A 26634-nucleotide genomic window follows, 5' to 3' on the forward strand; every position below is an offset into this window, starting at 1 on the left:
GTGTGTAGTGTGTCTTCAGAAGTGAACATGCAAATAATACTGATATTAAAAAAAGTTATCTTATTGTTTTTTTCTGTGTATGTAATGGAAGATGGTGTGATTTGATGTGTGCTATATGACTATCTGCAGAAGGTTTGGTGCACATTTTGCTGAGACTTTAGCATTTACTGCCTTCCTATTTGCCGTGCAGTACAATGGGGCGGTATGTTGCATGAAATGGCTGTGCACGTTGTGCTAATGTCACAACAATTTCTACCTTGTTGGTTGATGTGTCCATGTAGGTGAGGTGTGCTGCATCTTGACACATCATTATGATGATGCATGGTGTCCTGTTGCTCTGAGCAGTGTTTTTAGTATTCTGTGGAGAAGGAAGTGCTGAGAGTGTCAGCTGAGCAGACTGTGAAGATACCCTGATGGGGTTGTAAAACATCAAGCTTGCATGTTTCTGTAACACAGCTAATAAGAACATTTATATACAACTATGTGTAGTCCCTTAAGTGACCTAACAGCGATCATTAATATTGGCACTGACCTGTAAAGAAGAGAACTATCTTGCTATCATGTTTCACTGAGTGCTCCAGACCTGCATGCTAGAGTATGATATTAGTATTTATGTAGATCTTGCTACTCCCGATGAGGCACTGATGTCCTTTGAGGATACGCAACAAACTACTCCATGGAGTATCGACTTAGGGCCTTATATAGAGGTTGGCCGAACAGGAAATTTGCCAAAAAGTGGGTGATCTCCTGGTTGCCAAATTTAAAGTGTCTTTGACATCAAAGCATTCTTAATATTGTGGAATGGAGTGGGACATCCACCACTATTTTGAGGATGTCCTGCATCCGCTGAACTCCAAATAAGGACCATAATCTAAATTTGGCAGCCGCTGCAACCGTCACTTATTTGTTATAGAAGTTATTCTAAAAAGGCAGTGGGTGGTGGGAATGGAATGAACATTTGTGGGAAATCACACAAACGAAAACGGGCAGGAACTAAATAGGAAGTCTTAATTGCATCTATACTGAACCATATGTGGGTAAACACACCATCCAAGTCTAGAAACAAGGTAAGGGTTCAGTTACAGACCAGTCTGCAGCTTATAACAGACACTGCATGAATGACTGAAAACTAACAATCCATGGGTAACAGTAACACTATTGAAAACTTAATAATGTCCGAAGTCCATACAATAGAGGATTTATTTTGTGTTCAGATTCCTGGGTTATCGAACTCTTTGGAACCACACAGTGTTTCAATGAAAACTAAGCTAGCGCCAAAACAGAGTTATTCTGTAAACCATATAAATGAGTTCACTACACTGAAGTCCAGATGCCACACTCAAAGGTCTAATGGAGGAAGTCAAAAAGGTTTGAAGTTTTTAGTTTACCAAAGAATAATAAGCAGCTAACTTGTTAAAAATAACAAAAGGGATCTAATAACTGGCCAGAGTCCTGTAGCATTCCTAGGTTAATTGCATCAGCACACCCCTCACTCAACCGAGTGCCATTTTGTGTCCAAAGGCACGTGCTCATAAAATGAACTAAAGTGCTAACTTAGAGACAAAATATTTTTTAGGAAGACTGCCATAAGGCAAGAGTCCTTTGTCAGTTAATCTTGTATGCCTATGTCTCACTATTTATGGTAAGGTTAGGGCATACTATATGTTCGTGGGGCTTTACGGTTTGTAGTCAATAAAGTAGACACAGAATGGATGGAGTTTTGTGAAAGCATATAGGAAGCTTCTTAGAGTATGCACAGGGGCCACCATGTGCAAAATCGTTCAGAAGCTTCTTGCTTTGAACTGGTAAATAACAAATATTACCCAGCAAGCATTCAAACGCTGGCAAGGTTATAATGTGTGTGCAGAACGTTCTGGACCAGTGTTTGTAACCAGATAAAATTCGGCATAAAATACGTTCTTGTACAACATTTTACTGAATAGCTTGTAGCTGTACTACTTGTTTAAGGCTAGGGCAGTGGTTCCCAACCTCTTGATTTATGTGGACCCCCATTTTAACATTCATGGAACCCAGGGACCCCCCACTGAATCATCATTGGAATACGGGGACCCCTGCCTGAGTCATTACTGGAAGCTGGGGACCTAATTTGTCATTATTTGTTAATATTTTTTTAATTTTCTAAGCAGTCGCGGACCCCCTGAGAAGGCTTCGCGGACCCCCAGGGGTCCCCGGACCACAGGTTGGGAACCACTGGGCTAGGGCATTCGGGCAGTGTAGTCATTGAGGGATAACTAGCTCAGGCAATTACGTTCGACTTTGGTCATCCTACCCTTCTAAAAAAAAAAAAGGGAGTGCAGGATGTGAGGTAGTCCTGGATGAGCATCCAAGACGAGGCTGAGATAGTCAACAGGGTAACAGACAAAATAATCTGATGTCTCTTATTTTGCCATAACAAACATATAGTAAATACAACATCACCCCGAAACAGAAAGCGATTTACAAAGGAGTTTGCGTTGAGTTATCCAAATCAAGAGATTAGCAACCCATTTTCAGTTTGATACCAAGAGCACCCTGATGCATGCAATTACACAATGATTGACTGAAATATGGTATATAGTATCACCAGTGCTTAATTTGTAAATAGAAATGTGCCGGTGCCAAAAGCCCTCCTCTTAAACATGCGGCTGCTGCAATAAAATGTGCGAACACAGAATACAGAGGCAGGGTAATCCTGAAGCCATCTCGGGCCTCTTCAATCCATATAAAGCCACTCCCTGGCCATTCCGTTCACTCTGGCAGCTTTCTACTTTCTCTCTTTGTGACGCTTTTTAGTTTTTCCCTTCCTCCGTTTTCCCCATATGTGTCTTTTGCTCGCAGCAAATGCTTGAGGCAGAAGAGTGAGCTCCGGCCCTCAAAAATAAGTGCCGGTGCTCAGCACCGGAAACAACAAGCACAAATTAAGCACTGAGTATCACCAATAATGTGCTTCATTTCCTATTCTAAAAACAATTTATAAAAGTTATATTGAGTCCAGAGTACATAAAATGAAAGCTCAGCACAGATGGTTACATTTGTATACAACAAATTTAGGATAACCTGTCCGTTGTATTTCAAGTGGCACTGGATATAATGCACCTGTAATACAGTGGGTGGTATATCTGTCACCTTTGTGAAGGAGTAACAGTCAGTTGAACTCTACATCAGGCCCTAATCTGTAAAGCCATCCAATCAGTTTCAGGTTTGTAAATCCAATAGATCCCTCCTGTCAGTGCACATCCAAGGATTACATTGTATTTGAAATAATCAGTGTTTATTGTGTGCCTTAAAATAAGAGTCGAATACAATATTTAGCACTTAAACTTAATAGAAGAAGTATTTAAATGTATGCTTTGTGCTGTGACCATATTTAATGTCCTGTAATCTACTGATCCTCTTCAATTTGGACTTTATCTGTGCAATTGCCCATCTCCACCTTCGGGGTTTACATATTATCAGGAAGCTGGCTACTGGCAGTTAAGGTTCGGTGGGTGCTGGAGAGCAATACTACAAGCCCACTTGTTAGCCCATCACATGGAAGCCCCGTAGAGTGACAGCACTGTCTGGACTGAAGCTTCATATACATAGAGAACAATCTACATGATAGGGACTTGACAACAAACTACATTTCCAAATAGGCCATGAACTCTCACGTAGTTTGGAAATGTGAAAATGAACTACTTGAACATTTACTGTGAACTCTCCTTAAGACTGTAAGATTGTCACATTGTACTTGAGGCTTATCCTGTGACGGAACAGGACGGATTCTTAACTCAGGACTCTGCTGCTCATGCTATGTATATCTCAAAGGGTAAGGTATTAGTGTTGTAGGATGCTAAATACGAGTTGCTAAGATAGGAATCTCAGAATATTAATGTCTGCTAATTATCTTGCAGTGATACAAGAGTCAAGTAGAAACTACTACTCTTCCTCGGAGAGTGTACAGTAACAAAAGATGAAGTAGTTATTCTATCTAGAGACAGAAGTGTTGGTGGATATATGGGTAAGATACCCATCTTACATCTCTCGTATGTTTATTTTCAGGAGTTACAAGTTTCACATCAAAGCACAAAGAGTTGGTTACGCAGAGATATAGCTAAGGTATATCCATTTACTGTGACAATTAAGCGCCAAACATACCAGTATGTACAGTAAAATTAGTTTTGTTGGCAATTCATGGCATATTTTTTGTTTGTGTTATATAGGAAGTTTAAGCACTTTTCAAGGGCATACTTAAAAATGCTACATTAGCTACCTTTGTTAAGGTCAGAATGTAGACATTGTAACAAGGAATTTATTTTTCTAATCAGTGACAGATAGCTTGGACTCGCATAATTTCTTATAGCTGTGATTTGTTTGCACGTTGTGTGTGGTCTGGTGGCTGTATTACTCGATTTCTGGGTCATCTGTCATTATGTGCCAATGTTTTTTTCCCAAATTTTTCATCTTTTAAAACTGTCATAATTGTACTCTGTGATAAAGTCTATTCTGGAGTTTTGTTTAGAATTATCAGATTTCTTCGGAGTCTACAAAGAAGGTCTATTTATTTGGGATATTCTTGAAGTCTAGTCATTTCGCTATGAAGGATAGAATTACAATGGAATGAAAGTTTTAAACTTGCCACATGAAGCGCACAATTCTTCCTTCTACTCTGTTATATTAGTTACAAAGTTCCATGTCTACCAAGTGAATCGATTAGTTACTATGTCCCAAAGTGAGGTGAATATTGTGTTAATTGGCAGTTGACTAAGTTTTCAATTGATTAATGAAAACAGTCCAAATCATGAAAATATAATCAATTAAGCTTTCCGAATAATTTGTGTGATGGTTCAGTAGTCACACATCCTTAGCCTATGCAGGCCCCTCTCAAATACCCCATAAAAGAATTGTCATAAGGAGGAGCAAACTTTGATCTCTGCTGTAACCATACCAAGAACAGAGCTGGGAACTCACTTGGGTCCCTGTCCAGGTCGAACGGTAAGGTGTGATGTCTGCACTGACACTGACAGGCGATGTATTCTTGGATACTGTGCTGGGCGCGTTAGTGAGAGTCTGGAGAAAAGAAGATCTGAGCATAGCACACAGCCAAACGTAAGAATACTTTTTGAGTATGTGTACGGATCCAGGTGGAACATCCCTTTGCTCACAGTTGTGTCTTTCTTGGTAATGGTTGGGACTGCCCTAGCCATTCCCCAGCCACACACACACTCCAAGCTTCTCAGCAAATTGGCTCAGTCATGTAAATTCACTCCCGTTAGGGTGAAAAGATTAGCAACCAAATGCACTTTATGAAAGGGTGAATGGCATGTATGAAGGGGAAAGCTTGCACTATAAACAGTTTAAGAAAATATACTACATAACATATTTAGAGCTTGACAGCTAAATTATATTGACATAAAATCAACACAATAAAATGTAGCCCATCAAAAAATCAGCACTAAAAGTACAACAATGTAAAATAAAAAAAACTTGAGTGTATAAGCTACATTCGCACAGAATCAGATAATTTGAGGGATTTGTTTCTTTTTACAAATCATTTCATTATGTGCGTTGGTTAGTCCAGCTGGGTCAACGAAAACAAACCAAGACTGCAGCTCACAGACCACATTAAGTTGCAAAAATAAAGCACACTACTGAAAACATGTTGTTCAGACGACACCCTTAGAGATGGCACCCTTAGATCTCCCCAACTATTCTAGAACACATAAATATTCAAAACTGCACAACATGCATAACTTGCAGAGTGAATGAAACCTGGAAGAAAAATTCAAGCCTTAAATGTGGTGTCAGAGTGAATTTTGAATAACTGACGAACATATTGCTGTTTTGTTTTTAAGAGAGGACGGTGGACTCCAGTTGCCAGAGACCGGAGGTCGCCGCATCTGTATGTTTTGTGTAATCGCAGATCTCAAGCCGTGCCTATCAAGAATGAGTTTATTTTCCTGTCCTGGAATTTTCTTTATGTTCTAGTACTTCTACATATGACTTTCCTATTGCAAGTGTAGGACTACAAGCAGGAGCACTGAACAAGAAGTAAAATAGCCAGAAAAAAAACACAAGCACAGGGCAACGTGAAAGCTATATGTCAGCCAATCTTTATATCTGCCAAATGCCCCCCATGGTCCTGTGCAACTCCTATAGCAATTCCTGTACTTTGGCCAGCAGCGCTGTGCTTACGACCCTAGCTCACAGTAGCATGCTACAAGTGAAAATACAAGTCCCAGAATGCACCGCGCTGATGTACAAGTCGGAACTGACTGAGTCATGCATAACATGGGATCCATCGATAGCCAGGCTACAGCAGGGCTAAAAGCACTTTAGGTTTTTACCTTAGCAAGCTGGGTGTCAGCAGCAGTCGCGGTAACAGTGAGGCAGACTTGTGAAGCGCCGGCCTCGCTCCCTCTTGTTGTCAGTCTTTGCTATCAGCTGCCTGCGCGCGCTGTGTTTACAGACTCGTTTCCTAGGCGACCGAGTCACGTGACCCTGTGAACTCTGCCATCGAGGAACCCCGGGGCCTACACACCATATGGACACAGAGAAGACTACACTTAAAAAAAGGGAACTTTAATAGGAGGAGAAAAACAGGCAATACTTGTCATAATGCTACAGTCAAAGCCGTGCAAACAGGACTGGTAAAAGGAACAGCCAGGAGACCGAGGAGCCTAGCTTCGCCACAGCAAATATAAAAGAGACCCAAACGCATCAGCTTTTCGTGATCTCAAAGGCTGTAAAGAAACATCAAATATAAAAAAGCACGAACACTTTAACTGTAGAAATGCACTCGAATTTCTGTAACGCATAAATGTGTTTTTTTTCTTCCCCCAGACCTCCACAGGTGGCAGCATAACACAGCATGCACACGAAGACGTAAAGTACTCAGCTGGAAATAGCGGCTCGTGGGCGACTGGAGAGTCACTTCCGGGTCGCCAGGTCGATGCTTTTCCGGGTTCGTAGACGGCCCTAAAGAGCCTTGTGTATGTTTAGCGTGGTTGGAATCGAAAGTGAAATTGGAAAGTAGAATTTATTGATAAGTCTTGGCATCCCTAAAGCATGCGCCGTCTTTAAATTTATTACACTTGTTCTGCTTTTTGATCAGGCTTGTTTTTCTTAATCCGCCCGAGTCCTTCAGTTGACCCAGCCCTAGAGTTTGCAGGGACTCAGCACAATCCTTACTCTCGAAAAACGATCTCTAGTTTGCAGGTCCTGGACTCTCATCTGGTCACGGGTGACGATCCCACGAAAGACCACCAGCACGGGATGAAAGGTAAACAAACCTTAGGCACTTTCAATACAGGGCTCACTCGGAGATGGACTTGGAGTATCGTGCACACTCCAGACCAGGTATACGGTTGGGTAGACTTGTGCTATACTTTAACACCACTTGTAGTATATGTCCAGAGCCTTTGAAAAGTTATGGTATGCAGATTTGTAGAGCGCACCATCACGTGGGAGAGTATCCTGGCCCTGTTGTTAGCCTAGCCAAGCAATGGCCTACTGGGACTACTCAAAAATCTCCTTGTAGGATTCAAAAAGTGAGTAGGAGGCACTTATGTGTAGTGGCAGGTCGTTCCACACTTTAGGAACGGTGTAGAAGGCTCGACCTTGGGATCTGGTTTTCCATATGTTTGCAAGAAGGAGAACGAGCGGGGGGTGTCTAGAAGGTTTGTGACAGCTGATGTGATGGTTGAGGTGTGCTAGGCCAGTGTTATGTAGTGCCTTCGAAGCGTGGTGAGTTTGAATTGTAATCGTTTGTCTATGGGGATCCAGAAGAGGTCCATCAGGTGTGGTCTGATGTGAGTACAGCAAGGGAGGTTTAGAGCGATTTGGGCCCCGAATTTGAATGGTCTGCAGCCTTCTGTTGAGTTTTTGGTAATCCAGACTTTGAGGGCGCTCCTATAGTCCAGCTTGCTTGTAACCTAGCATGCATGATGGTTTTCCGGGTGCTGATTTGAAGCCATTTGAAAATCTTCCTTCCCAGCTTCAGGGGATGGAAGCATGAAGCGGTGATGGCATTAACTTGAGTTTTTATGTCGAGTTGACATACCCACTATGCTTAATATTTTAATGTTCATTACACCTAATATTTTACATGTTAGCTAATTAAGTTTTTGTAGGTTAGTTGTGGTAGATTGCCATGTTGTGTTGCTCATTTTATCCACTAGATAATTTAGACTGGTAAGTTACTTCATGCACACAGTTCCTGAGCATTCATTTACCTGCGAGGGCCCACATTTCCAAATTCCTAAAGGATTTCACATGACGGTCATATCTTGTATAATAACTTTCGCAAAGGCACTAATTATTTAAGATATCAGTGCTTCTCTATTTGAATCTATGGAACTGCAATTTACAGTGTATTACTTTCCAATGTGACATCTCTAAAGTTCCATAAATAAAGATGTTAAATAAAAGATATCAATCGCTGTGAGCTTATGGAACGTTTTGTCAGGCAGATTTAATTTTCCTCGACAGGAGCAGGCAGGGTGTCTCCTGTTTTAGTGCCAAAGCCCCTTAAAGTGCTTTCTACAAGTATGTGCACATAAATGTTTTATTCATTGTAAGCTGTGGGATGAACATGCATAACTGTTATTTTTCACTTCACAGATATGCTAGGTATGCTATCCTGCTATTATTACCTTAGCTGAGACTAACAACTGCGGCATGGGTTTTAATGGACCAATGAGGAACGCAAGGGCAAGTAACCATTGTTCGGTACAGCCTCAACTGAGACTCTCAATTGCACCTTGGCCATCCACAGAATAACGAGCAATACAATGGCGAACAATCAAGTCTTCACACTGAAGTTGAGTGGCACAAAAACAAGGAGTGCTGAAACAACCTTTATCAGGAGCTACAAATTATATCAGGGTGAATAATCAATGATTTTATTACAACCTTAGCAGGGTCTCTCAACTGCAGAATGGGTATTCCCGGACTAATGACCTACGTAAAAGCTAATAATCAATTCTTCGATAGTTTGAAGTTGAGGGACTCTAAAATCATTATCGATGGAAGCAACCTTTATTACAGGCTTTACTTTGATTCCTATCTAGATCTTCAACATGGCGGGGACTATGACGCCTTCACTGATTTTGTCCAAGCGTTTTTCAATGCCCTATCTGCATGTAGGATCTATCCTTATGTTGTGCTGGACGGAGGCTGTGACCCAACAGATAAGAAGCTGGAGACCCACAAGCAACGAGCCAAGGACAAGATCCGCATGGCGCATTCCCTCTCCCAGGGAAGAGGTGGGACAGTTCTGCCCTTGCTCATCCGAGACGTCTTTATTCAGGTTTTGCACTCTATACGAGTGCCATTTATTCAATGTTTTTTAGAAGCAGATCGTGAAATTGTGGCTTTGGCTAATCATTGGAAGTGCCCAGTACTGACCTATGACAGCGACTTCTGCATTTTCGATCTAAATGGTGGTTACTGTCCTGCATCTGATTTTCAGTGGAGAAATATGGGCACCATTAAGGGCACACAGCAATCCTACATCCCTGCTAAATGCTTCTTTGTGGAGAAACTCTGTAGCCATTTCAGCAACATGAATAGAGCCTTGCTTCCTCTCTTCGCGGTGCTCAATGGCAATGATTATATCACCATACCAGCTCTGGCAGCCTTTTTCAGGAATGTGAAATTTCCCATTGGTGGTTGTAGCTCTCACAGCAAGAAGCACATTCGTATGCAAGGGCTTCTGAACTGGCTGTCTGGCTTTAAAGATCCAGCTGAAGCTATGGAAAATATACTGAAATATTTGAAGAAACACGAGCAAAATGACATTAAGGACCTTCTGAGCACCCACATGGAAGACTACAAGCCAGCCAATGTGAAACTTGAGGATTTTTTCCAGAATGGCCTTTATGAATGTGACTTGGCGTTGTCGTTTAACCTACCAGATTGGTTTTTGGACGGTCTTGCAAAGGGTCAACTGTCTCCCTTCCTGGGTGATGTTCTTGTACTAAAACGAACCTTTCTTTTTGTTCAAGTAGAGAATATGCAAAGGGTCAGTGCTCACAATATATCAAAGCCAATACGAAGGGCCATCTACAGACTTCTTCTGAATTCCTCTTCTGGTGCAGCACAAGTATCTCCGACCAATAAGCAGACAAAGGTGCTGTGTGTGAATGAATTTGATCGAACAGAACAGACTTTAAAAAAGACAGCTGCTGAAGTTGCCATTGAAGATTGTGGTGTCTTTCCAAATAACTTCTTTGTGAGCAAGATAACCAAGGTAAAATATTAATTCTACTATTTTTATTATCTATTTGTTTTAGTCACAAAATGTGTTTTTTTTTTACTCTTCGGATTAAGTATGAGATAGTACTAGCTTGTTGCTGTTCTAAATTATTTTTAATGTTTATGAACATGCCATTCCAACTGACCCTTTAAGCTGCACACACTTTTTTGGCCACTTCTCTTACTGCAAAGGAACTAAAAACTGAACTCTCATCCATAAATTCCCGTGTGTTTCCCTGAGAGTCAAGCATTTTATTGGAGTTTAATGTTGCTCCTGTAGCAGGTTGTTCTCCAGGTCTCCTTTTACATTTAGATGTAATTATATTTAGGTTGAGCGCGAAAGCTCTTTTCGAACGGTTGTAAGTATTCTGTTGGCTATTAACCATGCCCATCTCATGCCCATCACTTTCACTCGTTTGTGGACTTGCCTTTCAAAAATCCCTTGATTTCATTCCAAAGCGCCAGACGGGTGCCATATTTATGGAGCGGCGCACTGTGGCACAAAGGACAGGCTAGCGTCTATGAAAAAGATGCTAGCCTTGGGGAGAAGGCGCTAGTGGGTTCGAATTTACTCTAGGCTGGATAGCGGCAAGAAATATGCCTCTAACCAGACTAGCGTCATTTTCTGATGCTAACACCCGACAATGACTCCTGTCTCAGTAAGAGTCCTGCCCAACACCCCAATGGCCAGCCCAGGGGACCAGTGTCCCCTGGGCAAGGCCATGAACCCAGTGCCATACAGGGGGCCCCCAGTGGAACAGGAAAAAAAGGGTAAATACAAAATAAAAGAATACTTAACCTGTACTTACCCTGGATGGGCTCCCCCATCCTGTGGTGTCCCTCTGGTGTGGGTGTTCCTGTGGCTTGGGGTGGGCATCACTGGGCCCATTCCATGGTGTTTAGCAATGGAAATGGGTCCACAAGTCCCCTAACACCTAGTCAGACCCAGGCATTAAATAATGGCGCTAAGCAGGCTTAGCACCATTATTAGGGTCCTCCTACTCTGTGCGCATCATTTTTGCATCAGATTATAAATGAGCAGTTGGGGGTTAGCGTGATATTGTGGACGGGAACGCCTACCTTGCATCTAATTAGCGCAAGGTAGTTTGCCACATCCACAATATGGCACTAACACCTATATTTTGACCCTAGATGGGTCTAGCGTCAAAATATAAATATGGAGTTAAGTTTGCACCATTTTAGCGTCAAAATAAATGATTCTACAGTGGCGCAGACCAAGTATAAATATGCCCGAGTGCTTAAAGGGCAACACAAAACAATGACTACCAATACAGAGACATATGGAGAATATTGGTTGGAAATTGTTCTCGGAAATTAGACAGAAGCCTCTTGTTCTGCTGAAGAATTGGTAAAGCTTCACCTTTAATAGGGTGTGACTTGTTATTCGCTTAAGGTTTAAATCGTATGCTGAATCTTTTGTAAAATGACGAATGGAAATGTACCAGTAAATGTTAATGTGTGGGTTCTGATAACTAATTTACATCAGATTGGTTGCAGATTACAGGAGGAGAGGTAATACTAGTTGTTGTGGCAAGTCCAGCTTAGTCGATGGAGATATTTTACTCACGAGTAGAATTTGTTCCACTTTAAGCTGATGTGGATCACTTTGCTAGATATAGGGCACATAAGACTCCCTGCTAGATATGACAGATGAAATTCAGGCCATTCCCATAAGGTAGCTAGAACTCTTGCAACGGTTCATTGGGCTGTTACCACATATAGTGGGATTAATTAGGATGGGACAGTCGTTTGGGATATACACCACCCCCAAATGTACATTGTCTGAATGCAGACCAGCTGAGCCCATTGCCAACAAACATAGTGACAGTATTTAAAATGCTTTGCTAGTATGTGCTACAGTCACTGGGGTATAAGAAGGATGTAATTGTTTTACATGGACCCCCTGCATCTGCAATAAATCACCAGACTAAAAAATACAGTAATGGACACAGGCCCTAGTAAGCTAGACGAAGCACTTTTCCTGATAGCTCACAAAACTAATCAGAAAAAACATAGAGTCCTTGTTATGTGTGTTCCAGTGCGAATGCTGACATCTGTTGAGAAGTGTACTACATTGAAATGTATATTGGCCAACATATAACCCTAACACCTGGAACTCCCTTATCAGCAGCATTACTGATTTTCTGAAACAAATACAAAATAAACTTGGATCTTCTCTGGCATTTGATTTTAGTATTAAATTGATGTGAAATTTTGATACAGTATCTTCGATTGTTCTTGGTAACATTCGGGGTGAAGCAATAATATAGGCCATATGCCAGTGCCTGCCATTATGGAGCCAAATCAGAGAGAACATAAATTGCCCACAATGATTTCAGAAACATGTAGCTCCATAGTTCGAGATAACATAGGTATTCACCCATCAAAATTGGAATCTCAAGCTGGAGGCTGAGGTAGCGGGAACAGGAGATATATATAACCAGATCTCTCAGTGGCAAGAGTTCTGAGGGGGTTATCAATAAAGGTACCGTGGAACATTAAAACAGTACAGACAGCATCAGTTCCCTGGTGACTGTCCTTATGTTATCCGCAAAACTCTTGTGATAACAGACGCTCAGAGGAACAAAAGCGGAATGAGCAATGTATTGGAGAACGGACAAACACACCATTCAAAAGGCTGAAAAAGAGAAGCCTTAAAAACGAGACGCTGACCATAGAGGTAAAAAAAAGAGATAGTTTCAGTTTCAAAGGTTCACTGCAAGAAGATTGATCAATATAAACATTGCATGCCTCACAATAAGCGAGTCTGGGTCTTCAATCGCAATTTTCGACAGTGTCTCTGAGATCACCTGAGTGCACGAGAGTTTCAGATAGACACCTGAATGCCCCTATACAAAGTAGAAATCAAATACAGTGTCACATATCGCACAGCATAAAGCTGGTTTTCTATTAGGCCTAAGGCATCATTCTAAATGAGGAGGACTGGCGCACACCCTTTGTTAGGGATACACCCTGTGGAGAGCAAATAATAGTTGAAGCATTCTCTTCCACAGTACCTTAGGAAATTAGGTAGACATCTGTACAATAGTAGCCTTTGTAACGGGTGCTGCTTTCTATAAGAATCTAACAGGGGTAGATAAGAACTTTATACCACATACCATACCCCTCCCGAGTGAGACCCAGGTTCAAGACAAACATCCGTTCATGCCAGAAGCCAACCACAATATAAAAATGACTTTCACAGAGTTATAATAATATAAGGAAGTGATAGTACACTGCCACTCAACAAGGGATACCCCACTTTTCCTTGTTGTTAAATCCAATACATTTTACCATCCAGTACTGAAATATAGAAATTTGAACTCTCATGCTTACTCTCCTACACACAAACACACCCACATACACACGTGGTGCAGAATGCATATAGTACTGGGCCTATGATGACATTAGTACGTAAACAATACTACACCTTAATAACAATATTCTACACTTTTACATTTACTGGTATTCAGTACGTGTTTATGTAATTACAACAGGGTTATAAGAACAGTTGTGGTCTATTTTCAGTGAAAATAATGGAATATCTACAGAAAGATTCTCACTTGATGTCATACAGAGGCAAAACAATTCCTGACTGACAATGACTTATATGCACGTTTAAAAAGAGCTGACAGAATTATAACAATTTTAGTCATTTTATATAAAATAAACTTTAGGAAATCAAATCTTTAGTTTGATCTTTCAAGGATATGAATTATTCCGTTAAGTCAGGGGGCTGGCACCAGACTTTCTGCAGAAATGAGCCATCTTGCAGCCTCAGTTACTTAAACTACAAGCCCTTAAGACATTATTGGATTTTGAAAAGAGCATACCTGCCACACTGTGCAGAGCGGGTGGTAATGCCCACCTTTTCAAAGAAGAATTGGACTCCTGTCCACACTGCCATTTTGTACTTACCTTAAGCAGGCAAGTTTGAACCAAAATATCATCAAACAATAGACAATAAACAAAACAAAACAAAGTCTAGTCATTAGGGGTTTTTCCTTCAGCCTCAAGCTACGGTGCGCATATGTATTGTACAATGAGGGTGAAACAACCTGCCTAGCCTATAAATCTCATTTATATTAAGCTGCAGAGGAGGGATTCACCTCAATTCGGAAACTTTTCATGGTGGTGCAAACCATCATCTTGAAGGCGAAACCTTTTTCACAGTGCATAACAAATTATAGTGGTTTCCACAATGTCGACCTTAGAGGCAGCCACAAAAAGCAAGCCTTCCTAATTCCCTTGCCCTCTAACTGTGCTAAGTGCAATGGGTCTTGAAGTATACCTCGACATATGTATAATTTGAGTATGACCACCAAAGTATAGTACACCAAAGAAAAATGTGGTCGCACCACCAAGCCTCCTGGTGCCTACACAGCTGGTGATCAACAGTTGCTGTGATCTGTTGATAGGACTGTCATAAGTGTAGTTCGTTTTTATCATTATGAGAGGATTTAGATTTCTTGTGAAGTGCTTTCGGCTTAGTATAAACAGAATCACCTTTCACACAAAATAAAATAATGCCAGCAGCCACTAAACACAATTCATCACAAAGTACATGTAAAAACAAGTAACATTTAAAACCCTAAGATCTAGTGCTACAATATAAAATACATCACACAGGTACATTTTAAACGTACAGTTAAAATCACTCCAATTTAAAACCATACGATAAAGCTGTGTAGTATAAAAATTATTTCTCTTTCACTACTGCTTCCAATTCTTGCCAGGTTTGTTAGTTGCCTGAATCTTCGCTCGAATGTCCCAACTGATCCTTACATATAAACTAGTTGCTTTTTTTGCAACACTTGAAAAATCACTGAGCAGAAAAAATAAAATCTCTGCTGCATTCTCTAATTGTTCTTTGTATAGAATCTTGGCTATTGAGTGTGATCTAACATTAATATACAGATGACAATGTAACATAAAGTTCACCATATCCTCTTTTCCCCCCACAGGAACATTTGTCTCAGAACACAGGGTTTCTTCTGTTCTTTATAGCATTCAATAACAGGCGCTTCCTCTTGCTAATGCAAACAGTCTTCTTTCCATCTGGTTTTCTAAAAGAACAAAATACTGTTGGGTAATGGATCAAACAGGCCAATATGAGATCTCGGATAAAAATTGCAGTTATTTCCTGTTTATGCTTTAAGTTGAGGAATTGCTTGCTTATGATGTCATTTACCCTGTTGCATGTCAGCAAGTTCATGTTCGCTGTTATAGACAAACCAAGTCTCTTGGCTTTCTTTTCTCATTGAATTACATACAATGATTTGGTGTTCATGGCGAAAAGTTATTTCCAGGATTGATCCACTATACTTGTGCCTTACGATCTTGATCTTTTTAATCCATACTTAATTGGGGCCATCTGTCATCGGGTTTCAATTGAAGAGTATCCTATGTCTGATTCTAATGCTCCTGTTGGGAAGCTAGGTGGCAAGTTGAGCAGAGATTCCCAGAATTTCTTTCAAATCGACCTACTGCTTGCGTGGACTTGTCTATTCCCCATAACTCTGCAACATACACAATTTGTGTTCTGCCCTTTGCTTGGGATACTTTTGCGATAAAGCTTGAGAACCGGTGACTATGTTTGCATGCTAATTGTAGAATGGCATTTGTGGTGGCTTCAGATTGCTCAATAATTGATTGTATGTGAGTTTTCCACCCTATAGTTCTATCTATTATCACTCCTAGATACTTAAATAATGTCACTTCTTCCAGTTTTACTTGATTTATAATAAAAGGAATACTTCCTTGAACGCTTCGGTCATTATCTAAGTCTTTCTTGTAATGATTTTTTAAATATTTCTTTTACAGTATTCTTCCATTGCTGTTAGCTGTGCTTGCAAGCCTTTAGGGGTTTGTGCTGTTAAAATGCAATCATTAGCGTAAAGCAGGGCAGGAACCGTAGGAGAGGAGTTTCCTGCAACAGCAGAACTCGGTCCATAGTGATTCCATTAAGTGTATGGACTGAGTAGTATTACTAAATGCACTTGATATAAAATAAGACTTAATTTGTACTGAAAATCTTGGTGGCCTTCTTGGAAAGTCATTTTTGACAATCAGCTGATTACAAAGTAAGGACATGTTTTAAGGGTATTATACTTAACAAATAAGATAAGGGTTTGAATAGTGGTTGCCTCTCAACTGGTTAATGTTTGTATTGGAAAATTAATCTGCCTTCACTTAAGGCTGTTTAAAAAAAATCTTTGTATACATTCAGAAGTCGAAAAAATAATTAAGGCGCTCCTGAGCAAAGAATGGAGGTTTGGAAGATCGCTTCAGACGAAGGAACAGCCTAATATAGACCTGAAAAAAAACATAAACACGTTTAATGGACAGAAAAAAAGCCAACTAGGCTATTGGGATATGAGGACAAACGTACTCCTGTTGCATCAAGCATGACAAAGAAATGGGAAAAGGGACATAAATCGTCAGATGAACAACTGATTGCCTCAGCTTAGGAATGAGCCAATGTAAGTGGAAAATACTTGGCAGAAATTCCCCCGTCTATACAGGATGGTGATATTCTACCACCTAATGGGAACACTGGAAATACACTTGCAAGATGTGGGTACTTTGTCATTGCTGATATCTTGTCTCACTAACATGCTGGGAAAGACTTCTCAACACTATACTAACCTTGTTGTCAAAGTCCTCCTTCCATGACATTTCAGGGTAACACCTTGATCCTGCTCCAGTAGCAACAGTCCAGTCTGAGCTGACAGGCTCGGTTCCCTCTGAATGGATTCTCAAGCAACCTTAGACCGATTGCAGCCTATGTGTGTATGCGAGGTCCCCTCAAGATGGTAACTCAATCATATCTGACTATTAGTTGCTTGTGTTCCCATTTGGAGCAGGCCTGGCACTTTGGGTTGGATGTTTCCTGTTGGAGCAAACAACAAGGCTGATTTGCATATGGCTCGTATCTGTCTAGATTGGCACAGTGGGTGAAAAACGATGGCCTGGAATGCAGCCTTAGCCTTCTTCAGTGTCTGAGATTAATGCAAGTATTCCTTCCATCACTTTGTTTGTTGTAGTTGACGCTCTAAGTGTAATGGGTATACCCAGATGTGGGTCCCGTGCTGTAGCTCACAAATGGTGCCTAAGCAGACCAAAAGCACTCTAGGATTGCTTGTGTTCTGCAGGAGACTGTATTACAAAAAAATCATATGCAACCAGAGTCTGTGTTCCAGTCCTTTAAATACTTGGTGGTATAAGTAAAAACCTTTCTGTGACATCTGTAACCCCTGGTGGACACATCTTGTGGAGCAGTGTATCAACCAGATGCCCACTCAGCTAATGTACTTCATCCACCACTGGCATAACACGTCGGAAGTACAAGTAAACACCTTCACCTTCTTGCCTCCGTCGGAGTGGCTTCATTGTGTACCTCATGAAGCCAGTCTCTGACAAGTGCTTTATTCTTGACCTTATTTTATCTCAGGCTGGCCCTCTTCAATTCAGAGACCCAATTAGAGTGGACTGGTCACATTACTTCTTAATATCCAATTCAGGCAACATGGAGTAACTGAAATATACTAACCAACAGAAGGTCACCTTAGACACAGAAGTATTGCAGTATTGACACAAAGGTTCCTAGCTCTGCGATGCAGGAAAAGCTGATTAACTTTGCAAATATTATTAAACCAAAGGGCTTCATAAATAATGCTCTACCAGCAAATATTTTCAGGGAGATAGTTATGAAATCTGTTGTAGCATTTGTTTACAAGTTAAAAGAAGCATTGATAACCCCACTCTTAAAAAGACTGCGTCTCAATATAGTTGTTTTGTCTGACCCCAGGCCAATGTCAGTAGTTCTTCTCTAGATTTTGACACCTTTGTTTTTAACCTATTTGTAGCCAAACAGTTGAAAGGATTATTAACATCCACCAGCTTTGTTCTTCACTTTTTCGTCTGGTATATTTCTCCATTTGTCAGCTATTAGTTATCAATCAATCAGTATTTGTAGAGCACAGCACTAACACCCCTTGGGGTGTCTGTGCGCTGGGGTGCGAGGTCTCAGTGGAAAAGCCAGGTCTTGAGTTTCTTCCTGAAGTCTGCATGGGAAAGTGTAGTTCGGAGGTGAAGGGGCAGGTCGTTTCAGGCTTTAGTGGCGATGTAGAAGAAAGAACGTCCATCACTGCAGCGGATTTGGGGTATGTGTGCCAAGACTAGTGAGGAGGAGCATAGGTGGCTGATGGGTTGATGGAAGCTCAGTCGGTGGTTGATGCAGGCTGGTCCTTGGTCGTATAAGGCCTCGAAGGTGTGCATGAGGAACTTGGACTAGCATCTCTTCTGGATGAGGAGCCAGTGGCGGTTTCTGAGGTGGTGGGCGATGTGGGCTCTTTTGAGGAGGTCCAGGACAAGTCTAGCTGCTGCGTTTTGTATGGTCTGGAGTCTTTTGAAGAGTTGGGTAGAGATGCCAGTATAGAGTGCGTTGCCGTAGTCAAGGCAGCTGGTGACAAGGGCCTAGGTGATGATTTTCCTGGAGTTGACTGGGATCCATCTGAAGATTCTGCAGAGCATGCAGAGGGTGTGGAAGCAGGAAGAGGCGAATCTGCTGATTTGTCGCTTTATGGTCAGTTCGTTGTCGATGATGCCGAGGTTGCGTACATGCTCTGTTAGCATGGGGGTGGGTCCAAGTTCGGGTGGCCACCAGCTGTGCTCCCACATGGATGTTTCTCCTGAAGATCAGTACTTCTATTTTGTCACAGTTGAGTTTGAGGCAATTTGCTTTCATCCAGTTGGCTACGTTGTTCATAGCTTTGGTGAAGGGGTCTTCGATGAGCAAGAGGATGAGCTGTGTATCGTCTGCATGGGGTAACCTGTTGAGCCAGTGCGATCTGACGATGTCTGCAAGGGGTGTCATGTGGGTGTGGAACAATGTGGGGCAGAGGGTTGATCTTTCTGGTATGCCACATATGATGTTCTTGGGTTTGGAGGTAAAGGGAGGCAGCCAGATTCTCTGTGTACCTCCTTACAGGAAGGAGGCGATCCATTTGAGGCAGTTCTATTGTATGTCCGATGTTGTGGAGTCTGTTGATGAGGATGTGGTGGGAAACAGTTATGAATACTGTTGAGAGGTTGAGGGGGACTAGGGTGGCGGTATCCCTGCAATTTAGGAGTATTCTTATGTCGTCAGTGACTGCGATGAGTGTGGTCTCAGTGCTGTGGTTGGCATGAAATCCTGATTGGGAGATGTCAAGTAGGTTGTTCTGTTCCAGATATTCGCTAAGCTGTTGATTGGTGGTCTTCTTGAGTACCTTGGCAGGTGGGGGCAGAGAGATTGGTTGAATATTTTTGATGTGGTCGTCAGATGGTTTCTTTAGGAGGTGTCTGATTTCTTTGTGTTTCCATTTATCTGGGAAGACTGCTGTGGTGATAGAGGTGTTGAGGTTGCTGGTGAGTTCCTTGCTGATGTGCTTGGTTCCGGGGTTGAACAGGTGGTGGGGGCAATGGTTGGTGGGTGCCCTGGAGTGGGGATCGATGACATGATGACTGAGGTGGATTGTGTAGTGAGTGGCGTCCATGTGGTGATCATCCGATTGATGTGCACTGGTTGGTCGAGGCTGCTGAGGTTGAGGACTGTGGGTTGGGAGTCAAAGTTGTTGTAGATGGTGGCTATCTTGCTGTCAAAGTAGTCCGAGAGGGTGTTGCAGAGCTCTTGGGAAAGGTAGATAGTGTTTTCTGTGGCTGCCGGTAAGAGTATTATTTGGCTATTTTGAATAGTTCTTTCATGCGGTTGGCGGCTGTGTCGATGCAGGCTGTGATGGTTTCTCTCTTGGCTCCCTTGATTTGCTAGTGGTAGTCGCTAAGGGCTGCTTTGTGGGGGACTCTGTCGGAAGGGTTCTTGGTAGATCACCATTGTTTCTCAAGTCTGTAGCTGCTGCACTCGATGGTTCTGAGCTCTGGAGTGTACCCGCTGGCTTGTCCTGAGGATTTGTTGGTTCTGGCTGGCTTCCGCGGGGCTACTCTGTCAGTGCATTTGTTGATCCAGGTGGATAAGTTCTGCATGGCCTATTCTAGGTTTGTTGAGGCCTTCGTTTGGGAGATGCCAAGGGCATGAGTCCATTGTATCTGTTACCTTGCCCCAGCTGCGGCGGTTGGAGTTGTGGTGCTCGGTGATGGTATGCTGTGAGCCGCAATTATAATTTTACTTTCTGTTTTTCTAAATTGGATTGGGCATTACAACTTTTGTTCTTTTGCTGTTCTTCTCTGTGTATTCCTGCAACGCTGAATTTTCCTAACGCTTCCCATGAACAGCCTACACTGTCATGTTTTCAATAAAAATTTTGTTTGAGCAAAGCCTTTACCAGTAGAAACTCGGGTCACCCTATTCCAGCCTGTCTGGTGGATTTCGAACAGTCCACCTTCTGCTTCTTAATCTGAAGATATGAGTAGGTCAATGAAAATACATTACCTTGAGAACTAGCCAGCCTCTCAAGCACTCTTTTATGGTTATAAAAGTGAAGCAAATAACTTATAATATCAAACTCTTCCTCAAGATGATTTCCCAGAAACAAGTCTGTCATGCTGAGGTGAAGGTCATTGAACCTGATTCCAGTCTTTCCTGTTAGGGCGAAGTGAAGATGTCATAAGCACAAAGAAGATATCTCACTCTAATTAGTCTAACTTCCGTTTTAAACTAACATTAAAGGCTTTCATTTCACCAAGAGCCGTCTTCCTGTATGTGAGTAGGTCTTTTTTGAGATCGCTGTGCAAGTAGTTCAGCGATAGCAGTCCTTCATAAGTTTAAAAGGAAGCAAAATATTATACTTTCAAGTAGACTTGTACATGCCAAAAAAGGAATCTTTTCAGCAATACACTACCTCAGCCTTCAGTATCAGCAGTAGCCAGAGAGAGGTACCTCAATTTAAGAGTTGTGGATTTCTTCACAAGCTAGTAGACCTTCCCATTCTTCTGCTTGTACAACCCATTCTAAGCACAGTGTAGCTCCCAGACTCAGGAAATAGCAGTGAATGATAATGTAAATGTGTGTGCATAGACATGTTGACTTACATCCCCCACCACTTTAGCAGTCTGAACTCAAGGATGCAGAGGTGTGTTCCATTATTGCAGTCTTGGTACATACAGCTACATCTGTCTGTCACAGATGGCTTTGCAGCCAAGAATGTAAAATATACTTAAAGCAGGCTTTGGGTCTACCCCTTGCTCATGACTGGATAGTTTTTTGGTCTGTTTCAAAACCCAGCTTCTGACCTGTTGGCTTTCCATAATAATCTTGTGTTTAACCCGCCCCTGGGGCATGTAGGTTTCTCTCTGAATTTTAATTGGTTGATCATATCCTTTCACTGCTGTCACCCGGGAACAGTTATTCGTTTTGCAAGTTTCTGTGGCATTTCAGCTTTAGCACTGGATGGGAATGCATTCCCTGCTCCTTTCTGTCGCTCCAACCCCAAGTCATCCTCTGTACCATCTGTCCCCTCTAAAAAGTAAAACCATTTCTTCAAAAAACTGATTTCAGAACTGCTGATCAAGCCCGTGTGCTTTTGATGCTGTATGGTGTTAACTGTCCACAACTCAGCTCCCTTTCATATTACCCTCTGCCGTTAAGCTTACCTTCGAGCATGGACAGTGCTCGGCTGCTTTTTGGCTAGGGGTGCGCTATACAAATACCACATACCTATATACATACATCTTTGACATCACCTCCTCCATATTGCTCTTGCCCATGCCCACCGCTGTTGTTTTTACCTTTGCCAGTGCTAGTAGGATTGCGTTGAACGTGGATTTGTGTACTTATTGTTTTACTATTCCAAACGGACTGCCACATTGCGTCTAGAACCAATCTGGTAGCCTAGTTGAAAGTGTGCAAAATAGCATTCCAAGATGGCTGCCCACCTCAGTTGGCTTTGCCGTGGCTTGTTTATTCAGCAGCCTTAATATTCTGAAAAAAAGTGTTGTATAAGAGAAACCGTAATGGCACATAATACAGTGTATAGTGAAATGATTAATATTGACCAAAGTGATCTGTTGTGAAGGGGATTAATTGATTTCATCTTATTGACGTAAACAGCAATCGATTTCTAGTAGAACCCAGAGGCATAGATACATGTTTATTACGTAAGTGACTGGGGACAGTAATCATTTCAAGGAGTATGAGATGAAAATGTAATGCTTCTTTGAAGAGGAAGGCGGGAGGGGCTTGTTCTAATGTCTGGGTTTAGAGTTGTATTGTACTGGTCCTTCATGTAATACACACCCTGACTTCCATCCCACTGCATTTATGCTCTCATCTTTGGGCTCAAGGGCAGAAAGGGGACAACATATGGTAGAGCGCAGCAACTCTGACTTATAGTCGAGTATACACATTGTGGCACCATACAATCACTCTTTTCAGTACTGCTCAAGCACATTTACTCGAACTAGCCACACACCACAGTACTGCATTATAATGCAGTACAGTACCAAATACACACTACAAAATGAAACCTGCAGCACACAGATACATATCACCAGCATGCAAGCCGTGCAGCAGTAAAGGCATTGCTGCATTAAAAAACACGATACCCCACCTGACTCAACCCAACTTTAAACAAACAGCACAGTCCCAAACATGCATACTACAACACTAAAAGCATACTTTAAAATAACACAAATGCAGATCACTACCAATACCTTGGAGTGCAGCACCAAGCACCCACAAAGCAGTATACCGAATCCTACATGCATACACTATGTAACTGACAGAGCGCCATTTTTAATTTGAGCCGGTGGTTGGAGGTCGGGCCCACTGGCACTCATTTTTCCTCATCAGACTGAGAGCAAAAGAGAGAAAAATATTCAAGGGGAAAAGAAGGAGAAAGAGAATGACGGCAAACTGTAACAACGGAAAAAAGCTGCAACCTGAAAGAGTGAGATGAGGAGCCAGGGAGTGTCTGGTGGTGGATTAAAGAGTCATTAGGTGGACTGTGCAGCCTTAATATTTGGTACCTTGACTTTCAATAGCGACAGGCTTTTGAGCAGAACTTTGGACTTGGTTCTTCCTCTTTTACAAATTAAGCACTGACCATGAATATAAAAATAATTAAGCATAAGTTGAAGATGACTGGGGACAGTACCACAGATCACACCTACACATACCTCATAAATAGGAAAGTACCCAATTACTTCAGCACTACAGCTATAAACACACATGGCAGGTCATTAGACAGTAGACTACATATCACACTGGACACATGTTGAGTGCATTAGAAGCACATGCAGTATAGCCTTAAAAAGAGTTAATCCAAACTGTAGCACACAATTCAGCACTAAATATGCATTGTGGCACCAGAATACAGAGCAGCATTAAACATCCACAGTGTAGCAAATGTTCCATAGCTCTTAGGAAGAGATGATGCATGGTTTTAGATTCTATTTTTAAAAATACATTTTCCACCCCCTTTTGGGAGTGCTGTTTCGGCTGTCGAGAATTGCCTTGGCTTAGAAATGGCTTTCAGTAATGCCAGTGCCACCAGAGCAACACACCAATTTCATTAAGTGTCAGACTCAGGCGTAGGATAGCATTCCATTTGAAAAGTAAAACAGTTTATACATTGGGCTATCTACAGGCAAAGGCTAGTGCTGGTAATCAATAGGCATGCTGCAGCAACCTTGTTGCAGCAGTCCTTCACATCTGCATTTGAAAAACAATAAAACCTCTAACCTGAATATGACCTGTGTTGCTTTTATCTCTAGGAGACCTTATCTGAGCATCTGAAGCTGCTACTGGGAGTCCTGGAAGTAAAGTCCAGCATTTTGGATCCTCTGCGGTCCTGCTGGATGTTCCCTGTAGCCATCACCTGCTTTTGGGTGGATCACTGTGAGCCTAAAGTGAAACTGCACCATCTGTATGCCTTATTGATGGGGATGGTGTATGGGGAGATGCACCGGATCATTTCTAGTCAAGGTAAGCATCAAAGACTAAAGAAGCCGGCTCAGCTGGCTTGTTAATGTACGTTTGTTCTTTGCTGCTGGCTACAAACTTGAGAGCGTGACAGAGGTGATGAGGCTTGTTAGGTAGTAGCTGGTGGAGAATCTCCATGATGCTTCAGCATGTTGTGGCAGGTACATAGTATTGTTATGCCATGGTGGAATGAGAAGAGTTTGCTAGAGTAGATGCCCTGAAGCTCACTGGTAAGGAGCAGTTCCTGAAAGGGGTTGGAGAGTGTAAGGGGTTACCACTATCACTGCAGTGCTGCATGCAATGGGAACATCAGCCGTAGGTGAGATGGAGCATTTGCATTGACCCCAGTGGTCTGATTGATCAGTAGTACTGATTGCTTTCTTCTTTAATTGTCCATTATTTGGTATTTTTGTGGACGTCTGTATCATCTCCTTAAACACTAGCCTTCTTCATCTATTCCCTGTTCCAGTAGGGAGTTGTATAGAACAGCCAGTTTCAGTTCAGCTGAGAAAGTGTTGAGCAAAGTGGAGAGGAGAGGTTTGAGGAGATGGGTTATGGAGGAGACAGAATGATGAATGAAGAAGCAGAGGTGAAGGATTAGTTGAAGCAATTTTTACAAGCAGATTATTGAGGAAAAAGTGAATAGTTTAGTGTGGCAAATGGGGGAGGATTCCAATGATGTCTCCAGTTCCTTAAATAAAATTTACTGGATAAGTGATGGGCAAGTTTGTTTTTTCCCCCTTTTTTCATATTCAGTGTTTTCAAAAGTGCAGTATCTCTACCAAGGTTGTCACTTGCATGGGTTTTAGGCTAACATCAGAATGTATCTTGAGTATTGAGAAAATTGTCCTGCTTTAATACCAATGAGATGTTGGGTGTCAACTTGTTAAATCAATAGTGACTAAAAGAAAAGCTTATTCTGAAAAATAAATGAGGGTCAAATTCAGTATACTGTGAAGGAGAGCACAAAATACATTGCTGAGACATTTTCAGGGAGAGTGGATAGGGTCCTTCTTGCCTGTCCCATCTGTGCCATCTCTCACTAAAAGATGCTTCCATTGATGCCCACCTCAGTCCACCATATCTAATATTGGGGCCCTGGTGGCTGTGGATAATTTAGAGCACTAGAAGCAGACACTAGAAAACGATGACCCAGATTAAATGTTTTTCTTGCATTTAGTAAAGAAAGAAAGTGAACATTTTTTATATCAAAATTAGCCAGTGTTAGAAGAAAAAGAGCAATACAGAAGAAACCAAAACCTTCAATGAGCCATGGGCATCCGTGCCTCATCTCAACAATCAAAATCCTAAACTAAAGCCCTGTACTAGTGTTCTGCTCTTTCAGTGCCCCAGATCTACCACTGACACCAGATACAAAGCCAGACTTGAAAGACAGGGGAAGACTGACTCTATGAACCTGTTCTCTATAATGTGATTCCTTGATGAAGACACTAATTGATTTAAAATCCCTAATTGTGAAGTTATCAGTTTTCTATCTAAAGCCCCATCCCTATTCAGGGCAGATGAAACAAGAGGAGAAAATGCAAGATTTGATGAAAGATCCAATAAATGTTATAAATACAAACAACCCTAAATAATTCAAATATAAGAATGAGAAGTCCTGGTGAAGAAGAGTTTAGCCTGCTTGAAGGATACAAATGGGCTCAGAGTGGTTTAGGCACAGTGCCTGGGAACACTTGGACAGATCTGCATCTTTCTTAAAGATGTCCTCATATAGTTTCAGGTTTAGCTATAGAGACATTTCCAGAAATACGTTGCTGCTACATTTCTGTAGGCCATCTACCTCTCAGCTTAGGCATAATCCTTGGACATCTTGCAAGCTGCATATTTCAACTTAACATCAAGTTTTGTTTCCACTGGTCCAGTTTAAATCCACCAAGAAAAACAATAGGATCAGAGTGCGATTGGATCGGTGTATTAAAAAATCGAAAGGGTTCCCCGTGTTTAGTAGAATCAAGTAACAACATTAAAAAGAATCAAAATGTGTAAAAAGCTGATTATGGGTTAAAAAGAAATAACATGTGAACTAATAATGAATAGGTATTCTTTACTGGAAATTAATTATCTTGGCAATATTAGCTCAGTGCATCACATACTTTTAATGTTACTTTTAAATATGCATATCTTGATGTGCTTGCATTATTTCTGTCCCTGCTTTTCTTAATCCTATGTTTTCATTTAGCCATTCTCAGTTCGTTTGTACATACATGTGGCTTCCCTTTGCCATTTTAAAATGTTAGGTGGGTTCCTCCAGACCCTTGGGGGCAATACCAATGAAGAAACAGACTGCCATTTGAGAGTTCTTGCCACTTACTATGTTTGAGTCAGATATGCCACATAATGCTGTACATTGTAGTTTGACTATATCCATCTGTTTCGTTATCCTGCAAAAGAGAAAATCATTATCCCAAAATATTTGTAGTGTTTGACAGCCGAAA

The 26634-nt window shown here is 41.6% G+C and overlaps 2 protein-coding genes across 2 annotated transcripts in view; one reads left to right on the forward strand and one right to left on the reverse strand.

Moving 5' to 3' along the window:
* NEK11 (NIMA related kinase 11) overlaps positions 1 to 6444 on the reverse strand; it is a 613419-nt gene extending 606975 nt beyond the window's left edge. Inside the window, exon 1 of the mRNA XM_069211923.1 lies at positions 6327 to 6444. The gene's annotated coding sequence lies outside the window, so the exon portion shown is untranslated. The remainder of the gene's footprint in view (positions 1 to 6326) is intronic.
* Positions 6445 to 6933: 489 nt separating this feature from the next.
* The window catches only part of ASTE1 (asteroid homolog 1), a 48885-nt gene continuing 29184 nt past the window's right edge, over positions 6934 to 26634 (forward strand). The window contains exons 1-3 of the mRNA XM_069211921.1: positions 6934 to 7261; positions 8602 to 10231; positions 23968 to 24178. Of these exons, the coding sequence (XP_069068022.1) occupies positions 8918 to 10231; positions 23968 to 24178 (1525 nt within the window). The 5' untranslated portion in view covers positions 6934 to 7261; positions 8602 to 8917. The remainder of the gene's footprint in view (positions 7262 to 8601; positions 10232 to 23967; positions 24179 to 26634) is intronic.

This window comes from Pleurodeles waltl, chromosome 10 (assembly GCF_031143425.1).
Source record: "Pleurodeles waltl isolate 20211129_DDA chromosome 10, aPleWal1.hap1.20221129, whole genome shotgun sequence".
Classification (NCBI taxonomy): Eukaryota; Metazoa; Chordata; class Amphibia; order Caudata; family Salamandridae; genus Pleurodeles; species Pleurodeles waltl.